This window comes from Sphaerodactylus townsendi, linkage group LG03 (assembly GCF_021028975.2).
Source record: "Sphaerodactylus townsendi isolate TG3544 linkage group LG03, MPM_Stown_v2.3, whole genome shotgun sequence".
In the NCBI taxonomy this organism is placed as follows: domain Eukaryota; kingdom Metazoa; phylum Chordata; class Lepidosauria; order Squamata; family Sphaerodactylidae; genus Sphaerodactylus; species Sphaerodactylus townsendi.
Window position 1 is genome coordinate 174,347,258 of NC_059427.1, and position 27,614 is coordinate 174,374,871.

The 27,614-nt window shown below is 47.8% G+C and overlaps 1 protein-coding gene across 2 annotated transcripts in view; it reads right to left on the bottom strand.

The window, feature by feature from the left end:
* Positions 1-2,411: 2,411 nt before the first annotated feature.
* Positions 2,412-27,614, bottom strand: part of PMEL (premelanosome protein) — a 28,130-nt gene continuing 2,927 nt past the window's right edge. Inside the window, exons 2-13 of one of the 2 annotated variants that reach the window (XM_048491937.1) lie at positions 22,318-22,446; positions 21,332-21,478; positions 19,880-20,020; positions 18,338-18,499; positions 17,765-18,169; positions 15,899-16,318; positions 14,934-15,005; positions 14,784-14,903; positions 12,700-12,793; positions 10,262-10,464; positions 7,766-7,856; positions 2,412-2,899 (exon numbers count right to left, since the gene is read on the bottom strand). In XM_048491937.1, coding sequence (XP_048347894.1) covers positions 2,749-2,899; positions 7,766-7,856; positions 10,262-10,464; positions 12,700-12,793; positions 14,784-14,903; positions 14,934-15,005; positions 15,899-16,318; positions 17,765-18,169; positions 18,338-18,499; positions 19,880-20,020; positions 21,332-21,478; positions 22,318-22,446 — 2,135 coding nt within the window. In that variant the 3' untranslated portion in view covers positions 2,412-2,748. Of the gene's footprint in view, positions 2,900-7,765; positions 7,857-10,261; positions 10,465-12,699; positions 12,794-14,783; positions 15,006-15,898; positions 16,319-17,764; positions 18,170-18,337; positions 18,500-19,879; positions 20,021-21,331; positions 21,479-22,317; positions 22,447-27,614 lie in introns of both variants that reach the window. The other variant, XM_048491936.1, reaches the window with a different exon arrangement.

A 27,614-nucleotide genomic window follows, 5' to 3' on the forward strand; every position in this document is an offset into this window, starting at 1 on the left:
ACTGTTCCAAAAACAATCCGCCCACATAAATGGAAGAATCAAAGCAATTCCCTGGACCACAGGCTATTAAAGAAGGGGACTATCATAGAGCTAGTATTTTCTCCCCCTCTCCTCCCCTCCACACACACACACATTTCTTGATGCTGCCGCCGCCGCCACAGGAGTACAGAGATGCTTGTTATTTCCAAGTGCTCTCTGTTGTTATTATATTAATATCTCAATATATCAATATGAGAATTAGAGATTAGTGTGTTTTGGCTAAGCCTGTGTGAGTGAGCTTCTTTTCTGTGACTTGAAGCAGCCAGGACATGGAATGGGGAAGGGCGCTGGGGAGGCATGGATGGTAGTGTGAGGGAGTGGGAAGGCTGGCCATGTGGGGAGGGAAGATGTCCAAGGCAAAGCTGTGCTCACTGGTAACTCTGTCCCACTCTGGTGGCAAAGCAAATTAAATCATGCTAGAAATGGTTTCACTTGCTGCAGAGAGAGTGGAAAGTGAAAGTAGGGCTTGAGGAAATAGATCTATAAAAGACATCTTATCACAGTGGACATTCACCCCCATCACGCAGCAGACACCTTGTGCATAACTGTCCTGTAAAAGGCTGAAGTATTTGTTTTCTATAATAAGAAATCATTCACATCCCTCTCAGAAGGATCTTTCATATCTGCTCAGAAATGTAGGACAACAGCACTTGTGAAACCCAAGCTTTGAGGAACCTGTTTATAGAGTTCTGTACTCTGCTATTGCAGACTTCAAGCGGGGTGACCTTCCCCAAACAAACATTTCTGGGCCTGTGTTACATTAGCACATTGGGGGAGGGGGGGGCTTGGATCAGTGGTACATTGTGAAGTCCCGAGGTTCCGGCCCTCAGAATCTTCATTTAAAAGGGCCGGATAATATGGAACGTGAAACACCTGTGCTTAAAACCTTAGAGTTGAAGCAAATAATACTGACCTTGACAGATGAATTCAGTGTCAGTCAGCAGAATGGAGAAATCTGAGGCTAGATCTGCCAGCAACCCCTACCTTTGCCCCTGACCTAAGAAATCATTCGCTTTTCCTGAAAAGTGAAAGGGGAGAACAGAATTCTCCTACCTAGTTCAGTGCAAAACTCAGATTATCTGCAGGGATGGCGTTTTAACAGCCGTTGGTTGGGAAAGAGTTGGGATTATTGTCAGCTAATGGTTGGGACAGAGTTGATCCCAGAGGGGACAGATCAAGGTCTGGAGCTCTGACCTGTTGACCACAAGGAGCTCTGACCTGTTGACCACAAGGCATGTGACCACAGAGGGCAAATATACACGATCGTGTATTTCCACATTCCTTTTTAACAATACATTTATATAATGCAAACTGTAGAGCTGCAATTTTAATGTGGGAAATTCTTCATATTCCTATTAAAAATCAGTCCCTTCCCCCCCCACCCCACAAAAAAGTTTTTTAGGAAAAATTATACATATGTGCATTTCCCCAGCAGGCATAAAAACAATGTGGTGTAATGGTTAACAGCAGTGAACTCTAATCTGGATAATGGGGTTTGATTCCTAGCTTCTAATCTGGGTAATGGGGTTTGATTCCTAGCTTCTAATCTGGATAATGGGGTTTGATTCCTAGCTTCTAATCTGGATAATGGGGTTTGATTCCTAGCTTCTCCACATGAGTGGCGGACTCTTATCTGGTGAACTGAATTTGCTTCCCCGCTCCTCCACATGAAGCCTGCTGGGTGACCCTGGGCTAATAGCAGTTCTCTCAGAACTCTCTCAGCTGCACCTACTTCACAAAGTGTCTGTTGTGGGGAGAGGAGGGGAAGGAGTTCGTGACACCCTTTGAGACTCTTTAAGGTAGAGAAAAGCAGGGTATAAATCTAATCTCCATTTGTTGCAGTTGCTAATAAAAGTGTATATGCTTCAGATGACAAGACAGTATCTATCCTGCCGGCATGGTGTAGTGCAGTGGTGGCGAACCTTTGGCACTCCAGATGTTATGGACTACAATTCCCATCAGCCCCTGCCAGCATGGCCAATTGGCCATGCTGGCAGGGGCTGATGGGAATTGTAGTCCATAACATCTGGAGTGCCAAAGGTTCGCCACCACTGGTGTAGTGGTTCAGAGCAGTGGACTCGAATGTGAAGAAAAAGATTTGATTCCCCACTCCTCCATAGGAGCAGCAGATTCTAATCTGGTGAACCAGGTTCACCTCCCCACTCCTCCACATGAAGCCTGCTGGGTGACTGTGGGCTAGTGATAGTTCTCTCCAAACTCTCTCAGCTCCACCAACCTCACAATGTGCCTGTAGCAGCGAAAGGAAGGGAAGGTGTTAGTTAGTTGCTCTGAGACTCCTTACAGGAGGGAAAAGTAGGGTACAAATCTGAACTCTTGTTCTTTAACAGGAACAGAAGATAGCAACAATACTCTTCCCAGCACCGTTCCTCCCCTTTAATATTGCAGCCCCTCTGGCTGTAGTGTATAAAATAAAATGTTGGGGGAAAGGATCATGAACCACCGGCCTGAATTAACACTGCAACCGTGACTGTATTCTTCCCACCCAGGCAGGCACTGTGAAGGCAGCATCAAGAAGTCTTGGCTTTTACTTAGTTGGCATTTTTTTTAAAAAAAAAAGAATAACAGTGCTGGGAAGAGCAATTTAGAGGGGAAGTATTCATGGGCAGACACCATCTCCTTTCTCTGTGCAGGCCTCATGGACAGTAACGGACAAGGCTCAGGTGGGTCCCGTAGCATTTGTCTCCATCTTTAGATAACATTCCCACTCAGCAGTGGGCTGCTTTCCCCATTAGCCCCCTTCCCGAAAGCTTGGCGTAGGAAGTGGCGCAGACGGGAACGGCCGGACAGCCAGTTTCTGGGGAAAGTGCCGGCAGAAGTCACGGTACGGAGGGGGACACGTCTGCAAAGGAGAAAAAGAATCTGTTAAAAATCGAGGGCGGACCGAGCACCAAAAATATCATGTAGCACCCCCACAGACTCCCATTCCCACCTGAGACTCTGAAGTCAAAATGAAATCCATTAAAAAAAAAGAATAGGGGCTTATTTGTTCGCCGTCTTTATTTATTTGTTTGTTTGTTTGTTTGTTAAAGTTATAGGCCGCTACTTCCCTGGAGGGCTCGAGGCGGCTCACAAAATGGCTGTTCTCCAAACAGCAACTCAAAACAACATAAACTTAAACTTATTAAACCCGTTAAAACTTAAGCAGCAGTTGCTCACAACAAGTAAGAATTAAACAGTTAAAAACAGGCGCCCGATCCAAAGGCCAAAAGAAGAAAGAAGAAAGGAAGGGAACAGGCAGGGCCCTGATGGAATCAGCAACAGCAACAGGCCCAATCAAGAGGACAAAAGATGGAAACTGGCAGCCTCAATTTCAGTTTCAATTTCAGTGGGGGGCAGTAAAGCCGCAGCCAACCTCTCCGAAAGCTCGGTGGAATAGCTCTGTCTTGCAGGCCCTGCGGAACTCACCAAGGTCCCGCAGGGCCCGAACAGGTGGAGGTAGAGCATTCCACCAGGCAGGGGCCAGAGCCATAAAGGCCCTGGCCCGGGTCGAGGCCAGCCGCATCGTTGTGGGGCTAGGGGTCACCAGCAGTTCCGCCACCGCCGAGCGTAGTGGTCTATGTGGGACATAAGGGGTGATGCGGTCCCGTCTTGATTTTAGTGTGTTTTTAATGAGGAATTGGTTATTCATTTTATGTATTGGGAAACTGTTTTTAAATGTTGTGCGCCACCCTGAGCCCGACCTTGGTAAATAAAATAAACACAGGTAGATATTTCTCTGCCCTGCGGACGTTGCACCGTCAAGGACTCGATACCAGTGAACTTTTGGTCCACAATGATCATTTTAAGGTTGAGATCACATGCCAAAAAACAAAGGGATTATGAGAAGGTAAAAATGGACTGTTGGGGCAGGGGGAAAGGGGGCAGGGGAAATCTGCTTACTTAGAGCCTTGGGGAGGAGGTCACAAGTTTTTGATTCCAACCACCATTTCAATTAGGAGCTTTCCAATTTCATTGATGCAGCTAACCCCCTCGACGGGTGGAGCAGTGGCTTAGTGGTCGAGCCCCTAATTTGCTTGCAAAAGGTCCCAGACTGAATTCCTGGCATGCCCACTTAAAAAGTTAATATAACGGAATGGACCTCCACTTGAGGCCCTGGAGAGCCTCTGTAAGCCCAAGTAGGCAACATTGACCAATGGTCTGACCCCATTTAAAATAGCTTCATGTATCAATATGATATTTATTTGACCAGAGTGCTGCATCAGTTATGTAACTGTTCATTGAGGCTCTGGCAGAGGCGTAGCTACAAGGGGACCGGGGGGGGGGGGGGGGCGCATTGAACCAGGCTTGCACCTGGAGGGGGGGCAGCAAAATTTCCAGGTTTGTTTTTTGTATTTTTTAGTGTTTTTAAGTTTTTGGCCTGCGGGGGGGGGCAGTTTTTAGGCTAGCAGCACCAAATTTCAGGGAGTTTTCAGGGGACTCTCCTGATGACACCACCCAAGTTAGGTGAGGTTTGGTTCAGGGGGTCCAAAGTTATGGACTCCCAAAGGGGGTGCCCCCATCCCCCATTGTTTCCAATGGGAGCTAGTAGGAGATGGGGCTACACCTTTGAAAGTCCCTGAACCAAACCTGGCTGGTATCATCAGGATAGTCTCCTAAAGATACCCTGAATTTTTTATGCTGCTAGCAGCTAGCCTAAAACCTTGCACCCCCTGCTGGCCAAAAACTGAAAAAGCACTAAAAATACAAAAAACACAAACAAACATTGGGGGGGGGGGGGCAGCATAACTCAGATTTTGCACCGGGCTCCATTTTCCCTGGCTTTAGGTTGCCTTGTTTCTCTACTGTAGTTTCCTAAAAAAATGAAATAGATATGTGCTGGGAAAGAGGCAAAGCCCACCAATCACTTGGTAGTGAAGCGTGTGCTCAGTGTCTCAATTTCAATTCCTGGTATCTCCTCCAAAGAAGTACAGAGGTCCTATTAAGGAGGTGATTTTATTCCAGCTGCAATTAAGCTATTTTAGACAGATCCTTAGCACAACTTACAAATGGTGCCCAATTAGACCCTTATTCTAACTTTGTTCCTTTAGAGAGAAAACAATTAGGCGTTCTTAGAGCTCTCTTTAACATTCCAAAATGTGTGCCCAGTGCAGGGCTTCGGCTGAAGGCTAAGCTGTTAAAAGTAGAGGCCATGGGCTTGGTTAATAATCATCAATTACTAGCTGAAAATCCATCTTGACCTTGTGGGTCTTATACCCTACTTTCTATCAACAACTATCAGTCTTCTTGAAGCCTGGAGATAATCAACAAACTTCTTTCCATAGGTCCAGCTCCTGATAATTTATTAGAAATGAGTTTGAGTAGACAAAAAAAACAGGGTTAGTCAACGGCTCACAGACATCAAGTTGCAGAATGAGATCACCTTTCTTCTAAGCCCATATAGATTACTAAAGAGTCGGGAAGGATTTTCCACTGACCCTTATCTTAAATCCGTCACCTTCGCCAAGTTTTCATGGGTCTTTTCAAGCGCTCGTTTTAATGCCGTTCCATCAGCTCTGTTTAGTGGAAGATTTCATTGTATGCTTATGGCTGTGTCCTTGCAACTGGTGAAATTGAAACAGCTACCCACATTTTATTGTATTGTGTCTTTTATCGGGATGTTAGAAATCAATTGATTTCACCTTGCTGACCACAATTTTTAGACCTTTGGATGATTTTATGGTTAACTTTTTGCTTGAGGATAAGGCGATTACTATTCCTCTTAAGCAGTGGCAAAGTTTTGCTATACAGCCAGTAGAGTGCTGTGGCGCTTCCCCTCCCCGCCCAGGGCTCTCGGGCTGTGGTTCCTTCCCTCCCTCCCTTTCCTGGGGGCTTGCCTCCCCAGAGGTGTCTTTTTCTAATTGGCCCGAGGGGCCAAGAAATAGTTTAGCCCACAGGGCGCCTGTTGTTGTAGGCAGCCCGTCCCTGGCTTCACAGCCTTCCCTTGCAAACCCTGTGAGTGCCGGTAAATGGACCTGCTGCAGTTGCCTCACTGCCATCTGGACCCACGCTCCAAAGGGCCGGCACGCCCTCTCCAGTTACCTCACTGGGCTAGAGTCAGTTCCCCGGGCTGAGCTGTCTTTGGCCTGCCCACCCGGCTCAACCCGGCCACTCCCTCAACTTTCCCACTGCCACCAACCAGTCCCTTCCCTGCACCCCGCTGCAGCAGCAGCTCTCGTGCGTTGTTGCTTCCAGCCTTAAATGCCCTTCCGGCTCTCAAATCCCGCCCTCTCCCGAGCTGAGGCCACTCCGAGCCGAGCTGATCGGGCTCAGCTGCGCTGCGCGCGGCCGAGGCTATGGCCCTGCATGCCGCCGAGCCTTCGTTCTGCTTCCCCGTCGCCTCTTCGACCCGGCCCCGCTTCACCTCGCCGCCCGCTTCTCCTGTGGTCACGTCAACATTTCGACCGGCCGGCAAGGTGCCCGCCTGGCCGCCCGAATGCGCAATTCCGGGCGCGGGGGTGGCAGGAGGGTGCGCCCGGACAGTGCAGAGATCTCTGATCGATGTAACAAACTTGTAACCTTGCTAGTTGTGCATGGACTACCTTCTCAGGGTTATATCCTCTGGTCAAATGGCTAAATAAACTCAACAGAGCTGGGAGAGGCCCAGGTCCCTTTCGCACATGCAGAATAATGCACTTTCAATCCACTTTCACATTTGTTTCCAAGTTGATTTTGATATTCCGCACAGTAAAATCCAGCTGCAAAATGCAATGAAAGTACATTGAAAGAGCATTATTCCGCATGCGCGGAATGTTGGAATAAGCGACTTCTGCATGCCTGGACACTGGGCGGTGCTGTGTATCTCATTCTAACTGTGTTGTTGCCTCTCTTGCTTGCCCTCCTTGTCTGGGCTAGGAGGCCGCCCACTAACTTCCTTTCTTCCCCATGCTGGTTTCTCTTCTGACCTGGCCTTCGTCCTGAGCGCATGCGCAATGGCTACCTGCGTTAGTGGGGCTTTCCTACTGAAGCAGTCTCTCACCTGCACACACGTGACAGTGCATTAGAGCGCCCACTTGTCGTAAGGAAACTAATTCTTTGATTAGGGTTTCTTTCTATCTACCTTTTTCCTGGAACAAAGCTGTGAACTGGAGATGCTTGAATAAATGTAAGTTTTACCTTTTACATTTATCTCTTGAGAAGTTTCTATAAACTGCACTCACACACACTACTGGGCTGATCCATAATTCTAAAGTAAATCTAACCCGGAAGGGGCCCCAGTCCAAGATGAAAAGATAGTATAAGGCAGCTTCAGAAGATCCATCTATCAACTGCCTCACCTACCCAAGTCTTTCCAGCGTTCAATAAAGCCTTGATTCATATTGGTAGTCACTGAATGCTCCAGACTCGTTGGATCTTCTCATTTAGGTGGAGCAAGATTTGGTTATTGTTGTCATAATACAACTGAGCAGGAAAGAAGTCTCTTGTTGCAGAGGCATTAGACCAGGGGTGTCCAACTCTGGCACCCCAGATGTTCATGGACTACGATTTCCATCAGCCCCTGCCAGCATGGCCAATTGGCCATGCTGGCAGGGAGTGATGGGAATCATAGTCCATGAACATCTGGGGTGCCAGAGTTGGACACTCCTGCATTAGACTCTTATTTATTTATTTTTATTTATTTATATTTTAGATTTCTAGGCCGCCTCTTCTGTGTCATGCTACTAGCTTCTGAGTTGACACCCTTGCTCCTGACTCAGACTGAACTCAGAACTGCTAGGCAGAGACTTACCTGTAGGTATAGGCAATGGCACCTAAGAGACCAGCAATTAGCACCACACCAACTACTAGAGTTATTTGGGCTGAGGCTGGAGATCTTCCTGCTGCAGGAGAAAAAGAGGAGGGAGCAACAGTTGGTTTCCATTTGGTTTCAGAGTGCTGAGCAAAGTAACAGAGACAGCCAGTAAGGCTGGAGAGGACGCATACATTTCCTCCAGAAATGAATGCAAGGTCAGTGCTTCAAACTAGCCTTATAATGCCCCTCTGTGCCTCCTCCAAATATGTATCTTCTAAGTGCACAGAAAACGAAGACGCCACGGTCTGCCTTCTTGCTATTCAAGGTTATTTTCTTAATATGCACCCTGCCTTTCTACCCAAAGTGGACCCCAAACTGCAAACATTCTTCTCTCCAGGAGCAGCAGTGGCGTAGGAGGTTAAGAGCTCGTGTATCTAATCTGGAGGAACCGGGTTTGATTCCCAGGTCTGCCGCCTGAGCTGTGGAGGCTTATCTGGGGAATTCAGATTAGCCTGTGCACTCCCACACACGCCAGCTGGGTGACCTTGGGCTAGTCACAGCTTCTCGGAGCTCTCTCAGCCCCACCTACCTCACAGGGTGTTTGTTGTGAGGGAGGAAGTAGAAGGAGATTGTAAGCCCCTTTGAGTATCCTGCAGGAGAGAAAGGGGGGATATAAATCCAAACTCTTCTTCTTCTTCTTCTTTCCTCACAACAGCCCAACTTAAAGAATTTGCCAACTTATATCTTTAGAATGGCGTTTACCAACTTGAGATTCCAGGCCAGACCAACGGCAGCGTATAGTGCACGATGTAGTAATGTACCAGTACCTAACTACAGATGTATCTGTGGTAGTGATGCAGATGAGGACATTCTGCACTATGTTCTGGAGTGTCCCCTCTATGATAACGTAAGATCCAAATATATTAAAGGAATTCTTCCAATAACACTGGGAAATTGATCTGTCTATTATCTGATGGTGATCCATATATTACCAATTGAGTGGCACTTTTTCCTCATGCTTTTTTCTCCGTACCTATGGGACCGTCTTGCCCCATATGTCCCAAATCGACCTCTGCGGTCAGCAGAGGCCAATCTGCTGGTGATCCCTGGCCCCTCAATGATGCGGCTGGCCTCCACCCGGGCCAGAGCTTTTACATCTCTGGCCCCAGCCTGGTGGAACGCTCTGTCTCCAGCTACATGGGCCCTGTGGGACCTTAACGAGTTCCGCAGGGCCTGCAAAACCGAGCTGTTCCACTGGGCCTTTGGGGAGGCCGGCCGCTGACCCCCCCCCCCCTTTTCTCCTTTCTATAACATCTGTGGATCCTACCGTTCCTTCCTCTTTTTCTTTTTTGGGGATCCGTTAGTAGGACGCCATCTATATATTTGACTGATCGCTGCTTTTAATGGGGTGATTTTAACATTGATAGAGCCACTGTTTAATGTTTATTTAATCCAATTTGATATTACTGATTTTATTGTGTGCTCTATTTCTATGTTTTGTTCACCGCCTTGAGCCCTTCGGGGGAGGGCGGTTTATAAATACAATAAATAATAATAATAATAATAATAATAATAATAATAATAATAATAATAATAATAATAATAATAATAATAATAATAATAATAATAATAATAATAATAATGCAAGAAGAATCAGGCTAAGCATGGGGTAATGATGTTGTGTTGTATTATTCGATAGGGATAGTTATATAGAGTTAATGTAGTCCATTTTAGCTAAGTCCTTTGGGGTGCTTTTGTGCATGTTTTCATTTTATGATGCTGTGTATGAAGAGATTGTGAAGGCCTATGGTCAAGACAATAAACTTTTACTACCTACCTGCACAGCCCTGTGAGGTACATTAGACTAACAGCGAGTGACCAGCCCAAGTGACCCAGCAAACTTCCATGGTAGAGTGCGCATTCAACTTGGGTCTCCCAGACTCTAATCTGACACTTTAACCACTGCACTATGTTGGCTATTGTGATAGTACGATATACTGTGTCTCAGATAAAGATGTTAGTACAGTCAGTTGAGGAGCAGCAGTCAAGAAAATTGTATGCATCCGCATTAGAATACAGTCCCAAATGAATATGACAATGAATTATCATTGATTTTTATGTGCTGCCTTTGTCAAAACTATTATTTTGTGTGTTACTGAACTTTGATACAAGAGCAATACAAGAGCATTTATAGTCCGTTGACTAACTATCATCAAACTTTCAAACAGATGCGGGGGGGGGGGGGGGCTGCAAGCAGGTAGGCACTAGGACCCAGGAACAGCATTCTACAACAAAGAAGGTCCAGCATGTTGAGTTCAGTGGTGGAGGAATATACAATTTACTAGCATCTTTTTGTGAGACAGAGTACAGCTGTAACAATGCTACAGGAAGGGACCGAAGGAGACTTTTCTTTCCTCCAAGAAACTTTAAGGCTTGACAGCTAGGATAGAACTGAACTACTGAAAGGTTGACTCCCAGAGGTTCTGGCCTTACCCTGGATATTGACTTGGGTGCTGGCGACTGCCAGACTATTGGCATCAGCCAGGGAGACATTGACACAGTAAAGGCCAGACTGGTTGAAGACCTGCCGCAAAACCAACTGGCAGTCAGGGCTGGGCTGGACTGGGGTACAGATGGTCTGCTGGGCTGTCAGACACTCAGCATCTGCGATGGTCGTGCAGACTTCTTCAGGGAGGCTGCAAACACAACAAGAACAGAAATCCGAATGTTGGGGGAAGACCTCTCCAACTTCCCATTACTGCCGTCAGCCTTGTTCTCCTCCATCAGAGGCGTAGCTAGGGAAAATGGAGTCTGGCGCAAAATCTGAGTTTTGCTGCCGCCCCCCCTCCCCATGTTCGTTTGTGTTTTTTGTATTTTTTTGTATTTTTTTCAGTTTTAGGCCTGCAGGGAGTGCAGTTTTTAGGCTAGCAGCATATACATTTCAGGGTATCTTTAGGAGACTATCCTGATGATACCAGCCAGGTTTGGTGAAGTTTGGTTCTGGGGGTCCAAAGTTATGGACTCTCAAAGGTGTAGCCCCATCTCCTATTAGCTCCCATTGGAAACAATGGGGGATGGGGCACCCCCTTTGGGAGTCCATAACTTTGGACCCCCTGTACCAAACTTCACCAAACCTGGGTGGCATCATCAGGAGAGTCCCCTGAAAACTCCCTGAAAATTTGGTGCTGCTAGCCTAAAAACTGTGCCCCCTACAGGCCAAAAACTGAAAAACATTCAAAAATACAAAAAATAAACCTGAAATTTTTGCTGCCCCTCCCCCCGGCGCGCGCCCAGTGCAATGCACACCCCCGGTCCCCCTGTAGCTACGCCTCTGTCCTCCATTGCGGATTTCCTTTCTCAGCTTTGTGTATTCTCAGCTTTGTGTATGGGGATACACAAATCACCCCGCAGGTCTCCTGGCTCAGTTTCTGATTTCCTTGTATTCCTCTCCACCAGTTTGTTTTGATTCTCCCACCTGCTTCAACCCTGTTCGTTTTATGAGAAACTGGAAATCCATAGATTCTCAGTACCTGCCTGCATTCTGGTTTTAATTTTTTTTTTAAGTACTGAAAGTGAGTGAGACGAATGGGGCAAGATTCAGCAAATCCAAACGCAGGAAACGGAGGCTGCCCACGCATGCGTGGAAGAGCTTGCGTTGGTTATGGGAAAGCCCCGGACTCGTGGGGAACCAGATGGGGCTTCCCGCACCGGCCCTGACTCGAGCAAAGGAAAGAGCCAGGTAGCCAGTGGTGGGATTCAGCCGGTTCGCACCACTTCGGCAGAACTGGTTGTTAAAATAGTGCTTGTCAACAACCAGTTGTTAAATTATTTGAATTCCACCACTGGAATTGGTTGTTAAATTATTTAAATCCCACCACTGCGGGCAGCCGTGGGGCACTACAAGCAGGGTGAGAAGCCCCGTAGCAGGTACTCTCCCCAGATATGCCATTGGGACATTTCGAAAGTGAAAAAACAGCCTTAGTCTTTCAAGTGCCACTGGATTCCTGTCTCAGTTTGCTGCTACAGATTTAACATGGGCGCCCCTCTGGAATGCTCTGTCTGTGTAAATCAGGGGTCTGCAACCCGCGGCTCCGGGGCCACATGCGGCTCTTTCAGCCTTATACTGCGGTTCCGCGTGGCCTGGAGGTCGGAGGGTAGCATGGGCGTGTCCCTCCAATCCTCCAGAGCAGTGCTGGAATGAAAGGTGAGTGGAGGGGCCAAACCGGAGGCGGCTCCATGCGTGAGGGCGCCGCAGCGCAAGAGGCAGCAGCACCGGGCAGGCCTCAGACGCCATCCCCTCTCTGCCTCATGGACCAGGCGGCTGCCTGCTTGGTCGGGCAGAGGGGATTTCCCTGCCCGGCGCCCACGCCTCCCAGCACTGGAAGGAAAGGTGAATGGAGGGGCCGAACTGGAGGCAGCTCCATGCGGAGCCACCTCTCCAGCTCGGTAGATCTTCGGGGCTGTGGAAAATGGGTCCAAATAGCTCTTTGGGTGGTAAAGGTTGCCGACTGTCAGGATGTGGTGAGTGTGTGTTCTGTCCTTGAGAGGTGGCTGCCGGCTGCTTCTGGCTTTCTGCTTGAGATGGGGATTTTTTTTGCTTGTAGGTTATCTTTACTTGCCTGTGTGAAACTATGCTTTGTTTATTCTGTATTGCTTTGAGTATTGGCTTTGTTTATTCTGGATTGGCGGGAATGTGATGTGCCACTGTGTAAAATCTAAAATCAAAGGTCTGAGGCTCTCAGACCAGCACAATAAAGAACTGAGAACGGTTACTTTGGCCTGGACTTTGCTAGTTCGTTACACCAACCCCTGGTGTAAATAGTATCTACTGCTGCTGCTCCTGTTTTCCCACTGTCATTGCCACTTGCTGCAATGTACAGAAATCTGACTTAGGATAGGTGAAGAACCTTCCTGGAGCATGCCTTCCTTACCTTCCTTGGCAGGTCACCGTAAGGTCCACTGTGTTCTCAGAGATGCTGGGGGTCAGTGCCACCACTTGCACAATCTCCGCACTTTCAATTCCCTCTGCAATAAAAGAGAATGACAATGGGCCTCCTAGTTTGTCCCACTCGCAGCCCCGATATATTCCTTCTGCTGCCTATTAAAGTGAATACACCTATGCATACATACATGTACACGCACAAACTTTATTATGTTACATAGATATCAGCCATTTCCGCACAGCCAAAATAAAACATTTTAAGGAAAGAAATAAAACATTTCCTCTAAGGAGTTCTGGCCAGTTTTTCCCCCAAAAAAAATGTTTTGAAAAGTTTTATTTCATCCTCAAAATATTTTATTTGGATCCTCTAATCTTTTTTCTGGAAACTTTTTCAAAATGTTTCCTTCTTGTCTGTGTGGAGAAACAGGAAATGCTTTATTTCCACACACCCCTTCAACTCTTCTACTTTTGTTTCTCCGGCTGAAGTTTCCTATGGACGTTTTCTCATCTGGCATTGCAGCTGTCCGCCATTTCTGGCATTGCTGTACAGTAATGAATTCATTATTGACTACGAACATGCAATTTTTCCTTTTGTTTTGTGTGTTGTGGATTCAATGCTACATGGATTTGAAGTCAGAATATTTAGGGCTTCTGATATCAAGTCTTTGTAGCATCAAAGCCAGGCATGAGGTTTTTAAAAATGAACCGTTTTCACCTGGAACGCTTTATTTTTATGGGCAATTTGGACAAACTGACAAAAGCGATTCTTTTAAAAACGTTTTCAAAACTTTAAATGCTTTGTGCGGAAAGGGCCATTCTATTCTATTCTATTGGCACATATGCTTGGCACATATTTATTATATTATACGTAATATAACATATATGTTATGCATCTTTATTGGGAATGTCAACTCAATGCATGGCAGCTGTGAAAAAGGCAAACTCTATGCTGGGGATAATTAGGAAAGGAATTGATAATGAAACTGCAAAGATTGTCATGCCCTTATATAAAGCCGTGGTGCGACCGCACTTGGAGTACTGTGTTCAGTTCTGGTCACCACATCTCAAAAAGGATATTGAAGAGATAGAAAAAGTGCAGAGAAGGGCAACGAGGATGATTGAGGGACTGGAGCACCTTCCTTATGAGGAGAGGCTGCAGCGTTTGGGACTCTTTAGTTTGGAGAGGAGACGTCTGAGGGGGGATATGATCGAAGTCTATAAAATTATGCATGGGGTAGAAAATGTTGACAGAGAGACATTTTTCTCTCTTTCTCACAATACTAGAACCAGGGGGCATCCATTGAAAATGCTGGGGGGAAGAATTAGGACTAATAAAAGGAAACATTTCTTCACGCAACGTGTGATTGGTGTTTGGAATATGCTGCCACAGGAGGTGGTGATGGCCACTAACCTGGATAGCTTTAAAAGGGGCTTGGACAGATTTATGGAGGAGAAGTCGATTTATGGCTACCAATCTTGATCCTCTTTGATCTGAGATTGCAAATGCCTTAACAGTCCAGGTGCTCGGGAGCAACAGCTGCAGAAGGCCATTGCTTTCACATCCTGCATGTGAGCTCCCAATGGCTCCTGGTGGGCCACTGCGAGTAGCAGAGAGATGGACTAGATGGACTCTGGTCTGATCCAGCTGGCTTGTTCTTATGTTCTTATGTTCTTATTATATTATGTAGACTTTATTATATATAGATAGACTTTTGAATGTATCTCTAAATAAAGAGGAGCTGAAGGAGGCACTGGAAGAAGGAAAGAAATGGGCTTGTTTAAAATGGGCAAATATCCAGATTATTAGGTTTTGAATTAGGTTTATACCTACACCCAGTTGTCATCCTTACGTTCAGCCATAAAGGTCATACTTCTCTATCCTTTTCTAATGACCTCAGAACTCTCCTAGAAGTTGTGGAGCTGCAGGTCTATGTGGATTTAATCCACCTGATTAACTCTTTCTTACAATCAACCTGAAATAGCCCAAGCCGGATAATAAACATTTCTGTGGACTTTGTAGTGCTCCAAGTGACCCCCATACCCCTCTCTCACCACCCCGTCTCCAAGACTCACGGACAACATCCAAATTAGTGGCAAAAGTCCCATAACGGTAGAGGAGACAGCCAGATGGTGCCTGCCGTTTTACCAACACCTGGACCACATTGGTTGCAACTGATCCAATATCGGGCACTATGGATGCAGTTAGATCAATGTCAGGCACAACGGATGCAGTTAGATCAATGTCAGGCACAACGGATGCAGTTAGATCAATGGTTGTGGTGTCTTCTGTAGGATCTGTTGAGAAACAATTGAGGTTTACAGTGATGAGCCAGTTCTGAACACACACATGCTTTCCCACCTCTCTTTCCCCCCAACTGCTCTCCTCCAAACGTAATCTTCTGTTACTTCCTGGCCCTAAAAGTATCCAGTGGGCCTCAACCAAGGCCTGGGATTTAATCTGTAGGGCCAGCAAGATGGAGACGTTCCACCAGGCCTTAACCAAAGGCAGCCACGGTTTAATTCTAACATGGCTAGCCTCCCATGTCTTTTCCCCCATCTGAGCCTTTCCCCCTCCCTTCCTTTTATTTAAGATAAACTCAGATTAGAAAGGAGGTAATAGGAATGGGATAATTTGTTTATAAAGTCTGAGGAGCGCCATCTTGGAATAGTTGTAACAGACTTACAGAATTGTTGTGAGATTTGTATGAAATTATTTTTACTGTTTGTGATATTGACATGGAATGAAGACGAAGAGTTGGATTTATATCCCCCCCCCCTTTCTCTCCAGAAGGAGACTCAAAGGGGCTTACAAACTCCTTTCCTTCCCCCCTCACAACAAACACCCTGTGAGGTGGGTGGGGCTGAGAGAGCTCAGAAGAACTGACTAGCCCAAGGTCACTCAGCTGGCATGCACTGGAGTGCACAGGTTAATCTGAATTCCCCAGATAAGCCTCCATGGCTCAGGCAGCAGAGTAGGGAATCAAACCCGGTTCCTCCAGATTAGAGTGCACTTGCTCTTAACCACTACACCACTGCTGTTTGGTTAGCTGGCCTGAGCCCAGCCTTGTGCTGTGATTGGGCAGGATATTAAATTTCATAAAATAAAAAATAAAATAAATCTCATATGGCAGCATGTGTCCTTGCCCTGCTGAGTTCCAGAGGGACCTGGTATCTCTTGCTAGACCCACCTTCTGTTCCTGGAGAAGCAGGGGTGTTGGCTGCACTAGAGATTGTGTCTGACGGAGGCTCAGTTGTAGGCACTACTGGAGACAAAACTGTGGATTCTGTAGTGTTAGGGTCATCCGCAGGGGTCACTACGGATGAAGAAGCAGGTGCCACAGTGCCGGTCAGAGATGCAGTCACTGCAGTGGACACAGACAGGGGATCTACGGTGGCGGATGCAACTTCAGCCGAGGTGGCCGATGCAACTTCAGCCGAGGTGGCAGAGACAACAATCACAGGGTCCAAAGAGGCAGCTGCTAAATCGGCCCCTTCAGGCACTTGGTTGGCTACTGTACCAGGCCCTGCAGTGACCAAGGATCCGGTCTCCGTAGTTTCTGGTTCAGGCTGCTCTTCAGTTGGGGGCGCTGGAGTTCCAGAAGCTGGGACTGAATGTGCAAAAAATAAAGGTAGAGAGAATGCAGGAAAACAGACAACGGTAGACATTCTACGCCTGCCCAGGTGGACACCTTAGCTTACTCCGTGGTCTATGGCTTTCAAGAGGCAGTTCAAACGTGGACATCCCTCTTTGAAACAAAACCCCGAGGCCTCATCTCTGTGTTACATTTCATATGATCGAATATTGTGAACCACACTGTCTTATGCAAAACATGGGTTGGTGGAAGCTAGGGCCAAATGGCAGCCAGGGGGCAGAGGTTCGGTTCCACCTGAATGTGAATCACATCTGCCAGCCTGTGTCAGGTCTGGTAGCATTTTTTTCTGCTGGGAGTCTGGGCACCAAAAGATGTTGTCCTGACTCTCATCGAACCAGGCTCAGACTCATCAAAGGAGGACCTACATGAGCTTCAAGATGAGGCAGGGTTCCTGTCTGAGGTCAACCTAGAGCCGTGGTGGCGAACCTTTGGCACTCCAGATGTTATGAACTACAATCCCCATCAACCCCTGCCAGCATGGCCAATTGGCCATGATGGCAGGGGCTGATGGGAATTGTAGTCCATAACATCTGGAGTGCCAAAGGTTCGCCACCACAGACCTAGAGGCTCACGGGATCCCCAGCACCAGAAAGGCCCCTCCGACCCAGAGCTCATGGCTGCTGAAGCCATATCCCAATAGCCTACAGGCAAGGTCCTGAAGTCTCCAGCTTCTTAAGACATGGGCCAAGAACCAGCAGTGGACACCTTGCCACCAGGAGACTCAGCAGATACCCCAGAAGCAGGAATAACTACCTTGCTGCTAGTCTGGGCTAGTAGGCAGTGGGCCTGCACAGAAACAGACCACAGTGCCCGGTTCGCAGCTCATGCTCGAGCTCTTGGGCCAAGCCTTGGTTCCAATGAGAGCTAGCATGGTACGGTAGTTAAGAGTGGTGGACTCTAATCTGGAGAACCGGGTTTGATTTCTCCACTCCTCCACATGAGAAGCGGACTCTAATCTGGTGAACTGGGCTTGTCTTCCCATTCCTTCACATGAGAAACGGACTCTAATCCGGTGAACTGGGTTTGTTTTCCCATTCCTTCACATGAAGCCTGCTGGGTGACCTTGGGCCAGTCAAGGTTCCCTCAGAACTCTCTCAGCCCCACCTGTCCCACAAGGTGTGTGTTGTGGGGAGAAGAAGGGAAAGGGGTTTGTAAACTGCTTTATCACTCCTTCTGTTTGAGAAAAGCGGGGTATACATTTATTTAGATGGGGTGGGAGTGGGATTGAAAACATTTTGAAAACGTTTCACAAATGTTTTCAGGGACTTGTGTGGAAAGTACCCTTGTGCTCCAGAACCAGGCAAACCAGGAAGGCCCTTGTCGCAACTGCCCAGAATGGAAAACCCCAACGAGAATGCTGACTGGGTTAACTAGTGAGGGGGCGGGGCCCCTGGCTCATACCTGCAGTCTGGATGCCCTCAGAGCTTGCCCCACTTATGCTGCTGACAGTGGGGAGGGCACTGGTCGCCTGAACTGTGCTGCCCCTCGAATCTGTTGTGGGGATGACGACTGGCCCTTCTGAAGTGCTGCTCCCACATGAGGCCAAAGGGATGGCGGCCTGAATCACCACACGAGGGCTGAAGGTGCCAGCGGAGAGGTAAGTGTGGGTAACCAGGGATACCCGGGAAATCAGCGTCCCGCTCTCGTCTCCAAAATCCCAAGAGTAGGAGATGTCAGCATCACCCAGGTATTTACTGGGGTCGTGGAGCCGAACACCAAAGGAAATAGCCCGGTTTCGCACAAAGCGGCCGTCCGTCCCGTCTATATCCATCACCTGCGCAATGTCCACATTGAACGGGATCTGGTCTGGAAAGAGAAGCAAATAAGGGATGAAGAAGTTTATTGGGCATAGAGACAGTAGCTGCTATAAACACGAGCCAAAGGAATTATGCTTGGCTCCCTCTTCATCCAGCCTCCTCTTCTTTTTGGCCCACAGTGACTCTCCCAACATGGAGTCCAGCCGTTCATTCTTACCAGTGATGCTGAACTGTGTAGAGGTGCCCCCGATGGGGATGAATTTTTCACGTCCTCGATAGTGGAAGACCTCCACTTCCATGGTGTAGGAACCCAGCGGAATATCGTTGGTATCCACGGTCAGCAGGGATGAGGGACCGTCCTCTACCTGCCAGTAGCGCCCTGTGAGAAAGAAACATTCTTGAACAAAAAGCTGCTAGTGTGGAGAAGAGGAACAGGAAGTGGAAACCAGGAAATGTCTCTCTGTTTTGGTTAGCCATGCCAACCCCCAAGTGCAGCCTGGAAATTGTCATGATATTCAAAAAAAGAGAGTAAAGGTTCACAAAAGGGTCATCTCCTAGTCAGCAGAAGTTTGCCCAACACAGAGGCCGGAGACAGCCAGTCTAGGGCGAAGAAGCTACCGTTGACCTTTAACATGATTGGTGAGTTCAACTGTGACTCTAGACCAATGAGAGACTGTTGCCGGGGCGGGGGGAAAGTATCCTTGTTGGATATATAAGAAGCAAAGCATTGTATATGCTAAGTTGAGAGTCTGAGTTGAGTCTAAATTCAGTGTGTGTTCAACTTCGTTCTTGCTGAAGAGTTCTGTATAGTCTTATAGTCTTGTATAGCATAGACTTGTGTAACCTTGCAACTGCTAAAGTAAAACCTTCCTATGGAAAGAACATCTTGTGTGGAGAGTATTCTTTTCCAAGAGTGGTAGAAGGTTGCAGTGAGTGCAAGAAGACTACAGACCTTCTCATCTTACCAGAGTGACTCCACTTTAAACTCTGCTGATAGAGATCTCCCATAATTGCACTAGATCTCCAGACTACAAGCATCAGTTTCACTGGAGAAAATGGCCGCTTTGGAAGTAGGGATGCCAGGTTCCAGGTGGGTCCTGGGGAATTCCTGGAATTACAGCTCATCTCCACACTACAGAGATCAGTTCCCCTGGAGGTAATGGGAGCTTTGAATTCATGGGACCCCTGTCCTACCCAAGCGCCATCCCCTAATCTCCAGGATTTTTCAACCTGGAGTTGGCAACCTGATGCCCTCTGTCACCCAGCGGTGGTTAGGGGGACCTGGCAACTCTGCTTGGAGGGAGGAATGGATAACATCATGGTGTGGTATGGTATGGTATATTTAATTTATATACCGCCCTCCCCCGAAAGGCTCAGCGCGGTGCTCAACAACATAATAACATCAATAAACATAACATCGTAGAACAGTGGTGGCGAACCTTTGGCACTCCAGATGTTATGGACTACAATTCCCATCAGCCCCTGCCAGCATGGCCAATTGGCAGGGGCTGATGGGAATTGTAGTCCACACCATCTGGAGTGCCAAAGGTTGCCACCACTGTCGTAGAACAACCATCAATAAATGCATCAATGACATGGGGTCAATAAACATAACATCACAAATCATAACATAGCATTATACCCTGCTGAGCTCTCTCCCCTGCCTTCCTCTGGCGCCACCCCCAATTCTACAATAATTTCCCAACTTGGAGTTGAAAACTCTAAATTATTCTTAAGAAGCCAACAATCAAACGCTTACCCCATGTCTGCCAGACATAGACAAATTTGCCCCGTGTGCCCTGATTACGTGACGGAAAGGGCTCCCCATCAGGAAAGAAGCCATCAGAAATGTTGATGTCTTGATCAGGGAAAACGGGGTCTCCCTGCCTCACCTGGCTACCTGTAAGGCAGTGATGGGAGGAACAAGGGGGGGGGGAATGTGGAAATTAAGAAGCAATATTGTTCATCATTTCAGTCAATGCATTTCCTGAACTCACAATTCAAAAATCTCAAGGCTGCATTTTAGCAGTCATAAAAAATTTACCTCTAGGGATGGCCAACCTTTGGTGCTCCAGATGTGTATGGACTACAATTCCCGCCAGCCTCTGCCAGCATGGCCAATTGGGGCTGGTGGGAATTGGCAGGGGCTGGTGGGAATTGTAGTCCATGAACATCTGGAGCACCATAGATTGGCCATCCCTGTTCTAACATATGCATTATGTGTGTGTGTGTGTATATATGTGTGTATATGTGTGTACATATGTATATATGTATATGTATATGTATATATGTATGTGTATATATATGTGTGTGTGTGTGTGTGTGTGTGTGTGTGTGTGTGTGTGTGTGTGTGTATATATATATATATATATATAATTATTTATTGAATTTAGTATACCGCCCTATCCCCGAAGGGCTCAGGGCGGTGTACAGATAAAACATCAGCTAAAAACATACATATAATTAAAACCACAGTCATATCTTAAAGCATCGCCCGCATCCTTACGAAACCCTCCTAATGCAAAATAATGGGTCCTGATGGTATTAGGGCCCATGGGGGTAAAGAGGAGGGGGCAGGGGCACCCTCAGCGGCCGGTCTCTCCAAAGGCCCGGTGGAACAACTCAGTCTTACAGGCCCTGCGGAAATCCCCAAGGTCCCGCAGGGCCTGGACAGCTGGAGGGAGAGTGTTCCACCAGGCTGGCGCCAGAGCCGTGAAGGCCCTGGCTCGAGTGGAGGCCAGCCGCATCATTGAGGGGCCGGGGACCTCCAGTAAATTGGCCTCTGCTGAGCGCAGAGGTCGAGTTGGGACATATGGGGTAATACGGTCCCGAAGGTACGAGGGTCCCAGGCCGCGCAAGGCCTTAAAGGTCAGAATCCACACCTTGAAGATGATTTGGAATTCAACTGGGAATTCACTATGTGTATATATATATATCAGACAGGAGTAAGGAAAAATTAAGCAGCAATTAGTGGTCAAAAAAAGAAACGGCTTTAAAATCCAAGCTCATAAAACATCAGCATTAACATCAGCCACAACAAGGGAAACCGACAGAGATAAAACAACTCAAAACTTGAAAAACAAGAATTCAGTATGAGGTCAGCAAAGTAAAAGCCAGTGAAATCAAGGTAGTACATAATGCTTTTGTAGGCACTTCAGTTCTGTAGGGCCTTTAGCAAAATACAGATGCATCACAGCAGAGCCTTCCTCACCGTTCGTAGAGCAGTTCTGGTTCCACACTATGCGCCCATCTGGTAGCACAGTCTGATTGTGAGGGAATCGCAGAGCGATGCTGAACGTGGCCTTGGCTCCTGTTATGGTTGGGGCATCGTTGCTGATGTCAAATGCCACATGGCCTCCTGGGAAGTAACAGGAAAGGGGTAAAAATGCCACAGAAGTCTGGAGTCCCAACACCCCAGTTAAGGCTGCCAGTGGCATATCTGCCAGAGGGACATGGGGGGTCGATTGACCCTGGGCGCCACCCGTTAGATCATGGTGGTCCCTGGTGGCCCCAGGGCAGGCTGGGCAGGGCATGGCAGGGCAGGCTCCTGAAGGAGCAGCCCGGCTGGGATGTAGGGGTGCGTTAGCGAACCCAGTAGAGCCTCAGAAAGTGCACAGGAATGCCTGTGCCATCTGTCCCCTCCTGGGCTCACACGTACGCACATCACGAGATCTCCTAGACGCCCAGGTCACAAGATACCTGAATGTGGATTCGACCCAAACAGGAACGTCTCTCCCTGCACGTACGCAGCCCTCCGCTGAGTCATGAATTGCGCAACTTTGTCCCGCTCTCCCGCCTTCCCAAACCCTTAATAAAGGTGCCAGGGACCCCAGCTCGGCAGACTAGGCAGACTAGCCAGAGCCGCTGGCTTCTCTCCACCAGTTTCCTGATATTGCTGCGTCTCGTCTCTTCATTGCGTCGCCGTAACGACTTCACTGGGAGCCTGCCACAGTTCCACCAGGTGCCCCTCGGCTCGGCCCGGCCCGGCCCGGCCCCGTTAGGCTGCCTGGGACCGCAGCCGTTCTCCTCCGCCAGCTAAGATAACCGGGGCTCGGAGGGGCTTGGGGACGACACCCCAAGCAGGTGTTGCCCCAAGTGCCATTTTCCCCAGTACATCTCTGAAGGCTGCTGAGATTCAACCCACAACTTCCCCTTCTCATGTGGAACCCCCACTTCCTGTTCAAAATGAGCCCACACCTCGCCAGCAGTTCCTCTGCCTTGGGTCTCCCTCTCTCCACCTGGGGTACAATCGGGAATTCCAAGTCTTGTAGGCAGCGGGCTTGTCGCTCCCATTTTCTTCCCATCGGTTGTTCCTGCTACTGGACCCTGAAGGAAAGAGAGAACCTCATAGCCGTCAATATTTCACAGGCAAAGATGGATCAGTCTTGTGTACCAACACCCCAACAGTCACTGCCTGATAAATGCTCCCATCACAGTTTGTCTTCCTGTACATAGTAGTAGTAGTAGACCCTGTTTCCCCGAATATAAGACATCCCCGGAAAATAAGACATAGTAGAGGTTTTGCTGAAGTGCGAAATATAAGGCATCCCCCGAAAGTAAGACATAGCAAAGTTTTTGTTTGGAAGCATGCCCGTCGAACAGTACACAGAAAAATAAGACATCCCCTGAAAATAAGACATAGCGCATCTTTGGGAGCAAAAATTAATATAAGACAGTGTCTTATATTCGGGGAAACACGGTGGTGGTGGTGGTGGTGGTGGTGGTGGTGGTGGTGGTGGTGGTGGTAGTAGTAGTAGTAGTAGTAGTAGGAGGAGGAGGAGGAGGAGGAGGAGGAGGAGGAGCTCGGATTTATACCCCATTTTCCCTTCTGTAAGGAGTCTCAAAGCGGCTTACAAACTCCTTCCTTCCATTAGAACAGGAATTGGCAACCCAGCATGTGTGGTAAACAGCAACATAACAGGCCATTTTACTTAACTGGTTCTTTACCCAAGGGTAGAGCTTAAGCAAGCCTCTGAGATATAACGCTGCTACTGAGTCTCATCTTGCTTCCAATGTGTCTGGTCAAATACAACCTTTCTCCCTCACACACACACACCACATTTCTGGTACACGATCATTTCTACAAGTCAATCCAAGAAATGGCAACCCAATAGGTTTTCAAAGCAAGAGACTAATGGGGTGGTTTGCCATTGCCTGGTCTTCCTTGGTGGTCTTCCATCCAAGGACTAGCAAGGGCTGGCCCTGCTAAGTTTCTGAGATCTGACAAGATCAGGGTTCCAAGTTGCTGACTCTGTTCAACTCAAGATGAATCTTCTCTTTTCCCCACAGAAGAAATGTGTGTGTCCAACTGAAATCATAACAACTCTCGGTATTTTTTAAAAAGGCACGTCCAAAATCTCTCTAGGTTATAGGGTGGCCAGGTCTGGGTGGAAAATTCCTGGAGATTTTGGGGGTGAAACCTGCGAACAATAGGATTTGAGGAGGGGAGTGACCTCAGCGGGTCATAATGCCATAAAGTCCACCCCCCACCCCTCAAAGCAGCCATTTTCTCTAGAGGAACTAATCAATGTCGTCTAGAAATCAAGTATATTTCTGGGACATCTCCAGGCTCCATCTGGAAGTTAGCTACATATTCAAACCTCTATTACACCAAGTGAAGGAGGAGGAGGAGGAGGAGGAGGAGGAGGAGTTTGGATTTATATCCCCCTTTCTCTCCTGTAAGGAGACTCAAAAGGGTCTCCTTTCCCCCCCCCCCCAACAAACACCCTGTGAGGTAGGTGGGGCTGAGAGGGCTCTGAAGAACTGTAACAAGCCCCAAGGTCACCCAGCTGGCATGTGTTTGGAGTGCACAGGCTAATCTAGTTCCCCAGCTAAGCCTCCACAGCTCAAGTGGCAGAGCAGGGAATCAAACCCAGTTCTCCAGATTAGAGTGCACCTGCTCTTAACCACTACGCCACTGCTGTTCCAAACAAATATTAAGTAATAATAGTGGAGTTTGCTTGGTTTTTTCAATATGCTTTTCTTGAGTGTAGCTATGCCTCCGCATTTCATGCTTCTTGATTTCCATTTTGGGGGGAATATAATAGTAAGGGGACTCCTGCACCTTTGTGTCGAAGGGAAATTTGGGGCAAGCCCAGCAGTTCTTGCCTCTGCAGCTTTGTCCTATGTAGGGGTCCTATTTGGAAAGGTATCTGGTCACCTTGGCCCCTTCCGCACACGCAAAATTATGCGTTTTCAAACCACTTTCACAACTGTCTGCAAGTGGATTTTGCCATTCCGCACAGCATCAAAGAGCACTGAAAGCAGTTTGAAAGTGCATTATTCTGCATGTGCGGAATGAGCCCTTGACTTATCACTTCCTCTCAGCTCTAAATCAACCACATGTCTACCACATGTTCATCAGGCCTACCACCATACCGATTTCCAGACACTGACGCAAGCAGCTACTCATCTTCATCACCCCTCGGACGTCTAGCTCCCTTTTTGCCCCACTGGTGGTTCAGTTTCATGTGCGCAAATTCTGGCAGAAGACAGAAGACTCCAGATACATGTAGCCTGTGCCTTCTTAACCCACAGATCAGAGCCCGGCCTTCAGCTGAGAGTCACATGAAAGAGCTTGGGCAAAGGCAGCCAAGCACCATGTGATAGAAGCCCCACGGCACTGTGAAGGAGCCATCACATGCTACCTAGACTGGCAGCAGAATGGAAAAATCTTGGGCTGCTTGCCACAAAGACGGAGGGGGGGGGGGGCTGCAAAGAAGAGAGAACTGTAAGGAACATCTACCACCTAGTATGCAGTTGGGAGCTACAGAATGGCCCCTTCCGCACATGCAGAATAATGCACTTTCAATCCATTTCCACAATTGTTTGCAAGTGGATTTTGCTATTCCGCACAGTAAAATCCAGCTTTAAAGTGAATAGAAAGTGGATTGAAAGCGCATTATTCTGCATGTGCGAAAAGGGCTAATGTGTATGTGAAGATGTAACAGGGGAACATCTGCAAGACCCTAAGAGGGAATCGGTGTCTAGCATATCAGAGCATGTTGTTTTGACAGCCAATAGCTTCTGGCAAGGCTTTGTAGATAAAACAGGGGGGGGGGTTAATGGGGGGGGGGAGTCCTTAATTTTACAGCCAGCTTGCCTTCTCTAATGAACTGCACTCTTGACACCCAAAAGCTAATGCCGGAATAAGTTGTGTTAGCTTACAAGGCCGTGGGACTTCTGTTTTGTTTTAATCTTTCCTCAGTTACCCAAACTCAGGGAAGATTGATGGGGACATGATGGAGAGAAGAACACACGGAAAAATAATCCCTGTCTATCTCCTGGTCAAAGCCACATCTGGTATATCTACCGGTAAAAGGGCAATCCCGTTGAAAGGAATGGCAAAGGAGTAATTTTCCTTGGGATTGTACTGTCAACTGCCTTGATGGTACTACCGTGTTTCCCCGAAAATAAGACAGTGTCTTATATTAATTTTTGCGCCCAAAGATGTGCTATGTCTTATTTTCAGGGGGTGTCTTATTTTTCTGTGTTCTGTTCGTCAGGTGTGCTTCCAAACAAAAACTTTGCTACGTCTTACTTTCGGGGGATGCCTTATATTTCGCACTTCAGCAAAACCTCTACTACGTCTTATTTTCAGGGGATGTCTTACACTCGCGGAAACAGGGTAGTCACCTGTCCAAGGACAGCTCCCAAAGTGGACACTTGCGTACAGGCTGATCCTGCGTGTGAAACCGCTGGGCCCAATCCTCATCCCAACTACCACTGATGAAGAAACATCTCACAATCTTCCAACAAGAACCAAAGTAGCAACATTCACCAGACAGGCTGGGGTGCTTGAAAGCAACCATACCTCAAAGCAGCTTGCTAGGAGGAGGAGGACTTTGGACTTATACCTTGCCTTTCTCTCTCGTAAGGATATTTGGTCATTGACTGTAAATAAAGTCTTCTTCTCTCGTAAGGAGACTCAAGACGGCTTACAGAACCTTTCCCTTCCTCTCTCCCCACAACATTGTGAGGTAGGTGGGGCTGAGAGAGTTCTAAATGAACTGTGGTCACCCAGCAGGAATGTGGGAGTGGGGAAACAAACCCGGTTTTCCAGGTTAGAGTCCACTACTCTTAACCACTAGACCACACTCCCTTTCAAGATTGATGGGAGAATATGCATCTCCCAGAATGGAGACTTCAAGGGGTAGGAATTTGTAATCAAATAGCTAGCACCAAGAATAGACCAAGGAAAGCAAATGCCATAAGAGTCTCTGCTGGAAGTTTTGCCCCAGCCTTCCCTTAATAACACTAGGGGAAAAATCCAATTAACTAGCCTAGTGGCCCATCACTAGCCTAGTAGCCCTTCATCCTATTTTCACTGCTCACATCCCTTGTTGTTGACAATGCCATAACCTATCCAAGATTGGATGAGAGATCCGTTACAATGATGACATTTCCCTAATAGAGAGGCTGACAGTCCAATCCTATATAGAGTTGCTCCAGTCTGCATGTAAAGTGCCAGCAAGTTGCAGCCGGCATATGGCAACCCAGTGGGGTTTTCAAGGCAAGAGACGAACAGAGGTGGTTTGCCATTGCCTTCCTCCGCATAGTGACCCTGGTATTCCTTGATGGCCCCCTATCCAAGTACTAGCCAGGAGGAGGAGGAGGAGGAGGAGGAGGAGGAGGAGGAGGAGGAGGAGGAGGAGGAGGAGGAGAAGAAGGAGAAGAAGAAGAAGAAGAAGAAGAAGAAGAAGAAGTTTGGATTTATATCCCCCCTTTCTCTCCTGCAGGAGACTCAAAGGGGTTGACAATCTCCTTGCCCTTCCCCCCTCACAACAAACACCCTGTGAGGTGGGTGGGGCTGAGAGAGAAGCTGTGACTAGCCCAAGGTCACCCAGCTGGCGTGTGTGGGAGTGTACAGGCTAATCTGAATTCCCCAGATAAGCCTCCACAGCTCAGGCGGCAGAGCTGGGAATCAAACCCGGTTCCTCCAGATTAGATACACGAGCTCTTAACCTCCTACGCCACTGCTGCTCCTAGATGGGGCTGAGAGAGTTCCGAGAAGCAGTGACTAGCCCAGGGTCACCCAGCTGGCTAGTCTGGGCTGTCCAAGCCGGGGCAACTCTAGTCTAAGCCCACTGGAGTGAATGGGTTACACCACAGATGTCAAACTTGCGGCCCTCCAGATGTTATGGACTACAGTTCCCATCATCCCCTGCCACCACGATGCTGGCAGGGAATGATGGGAACTGTGGTCCATAACATCTGGAGGGCTGCGAGTTTGACACCTATGGGTTAGAGTCTGTAGTAATTTGCTTTAGGATTGGACTGTAAATTTGACAATGGAGAATTACTTCAGCATCTCAACTACCCCTGTGTAAAGGTAAAAGTAGTCCTCTGTGCAAGCACCAGGCCATTACTGACCCATGAGGTGACATCACATTGTGATATTTACTAGGCAGACCTTGTTGACAGGGTGGTTTGCCATGGCCTTCTACAGTGATCTACACTTTACCCCCTATTACTGACCTATTGTCCTATTACTG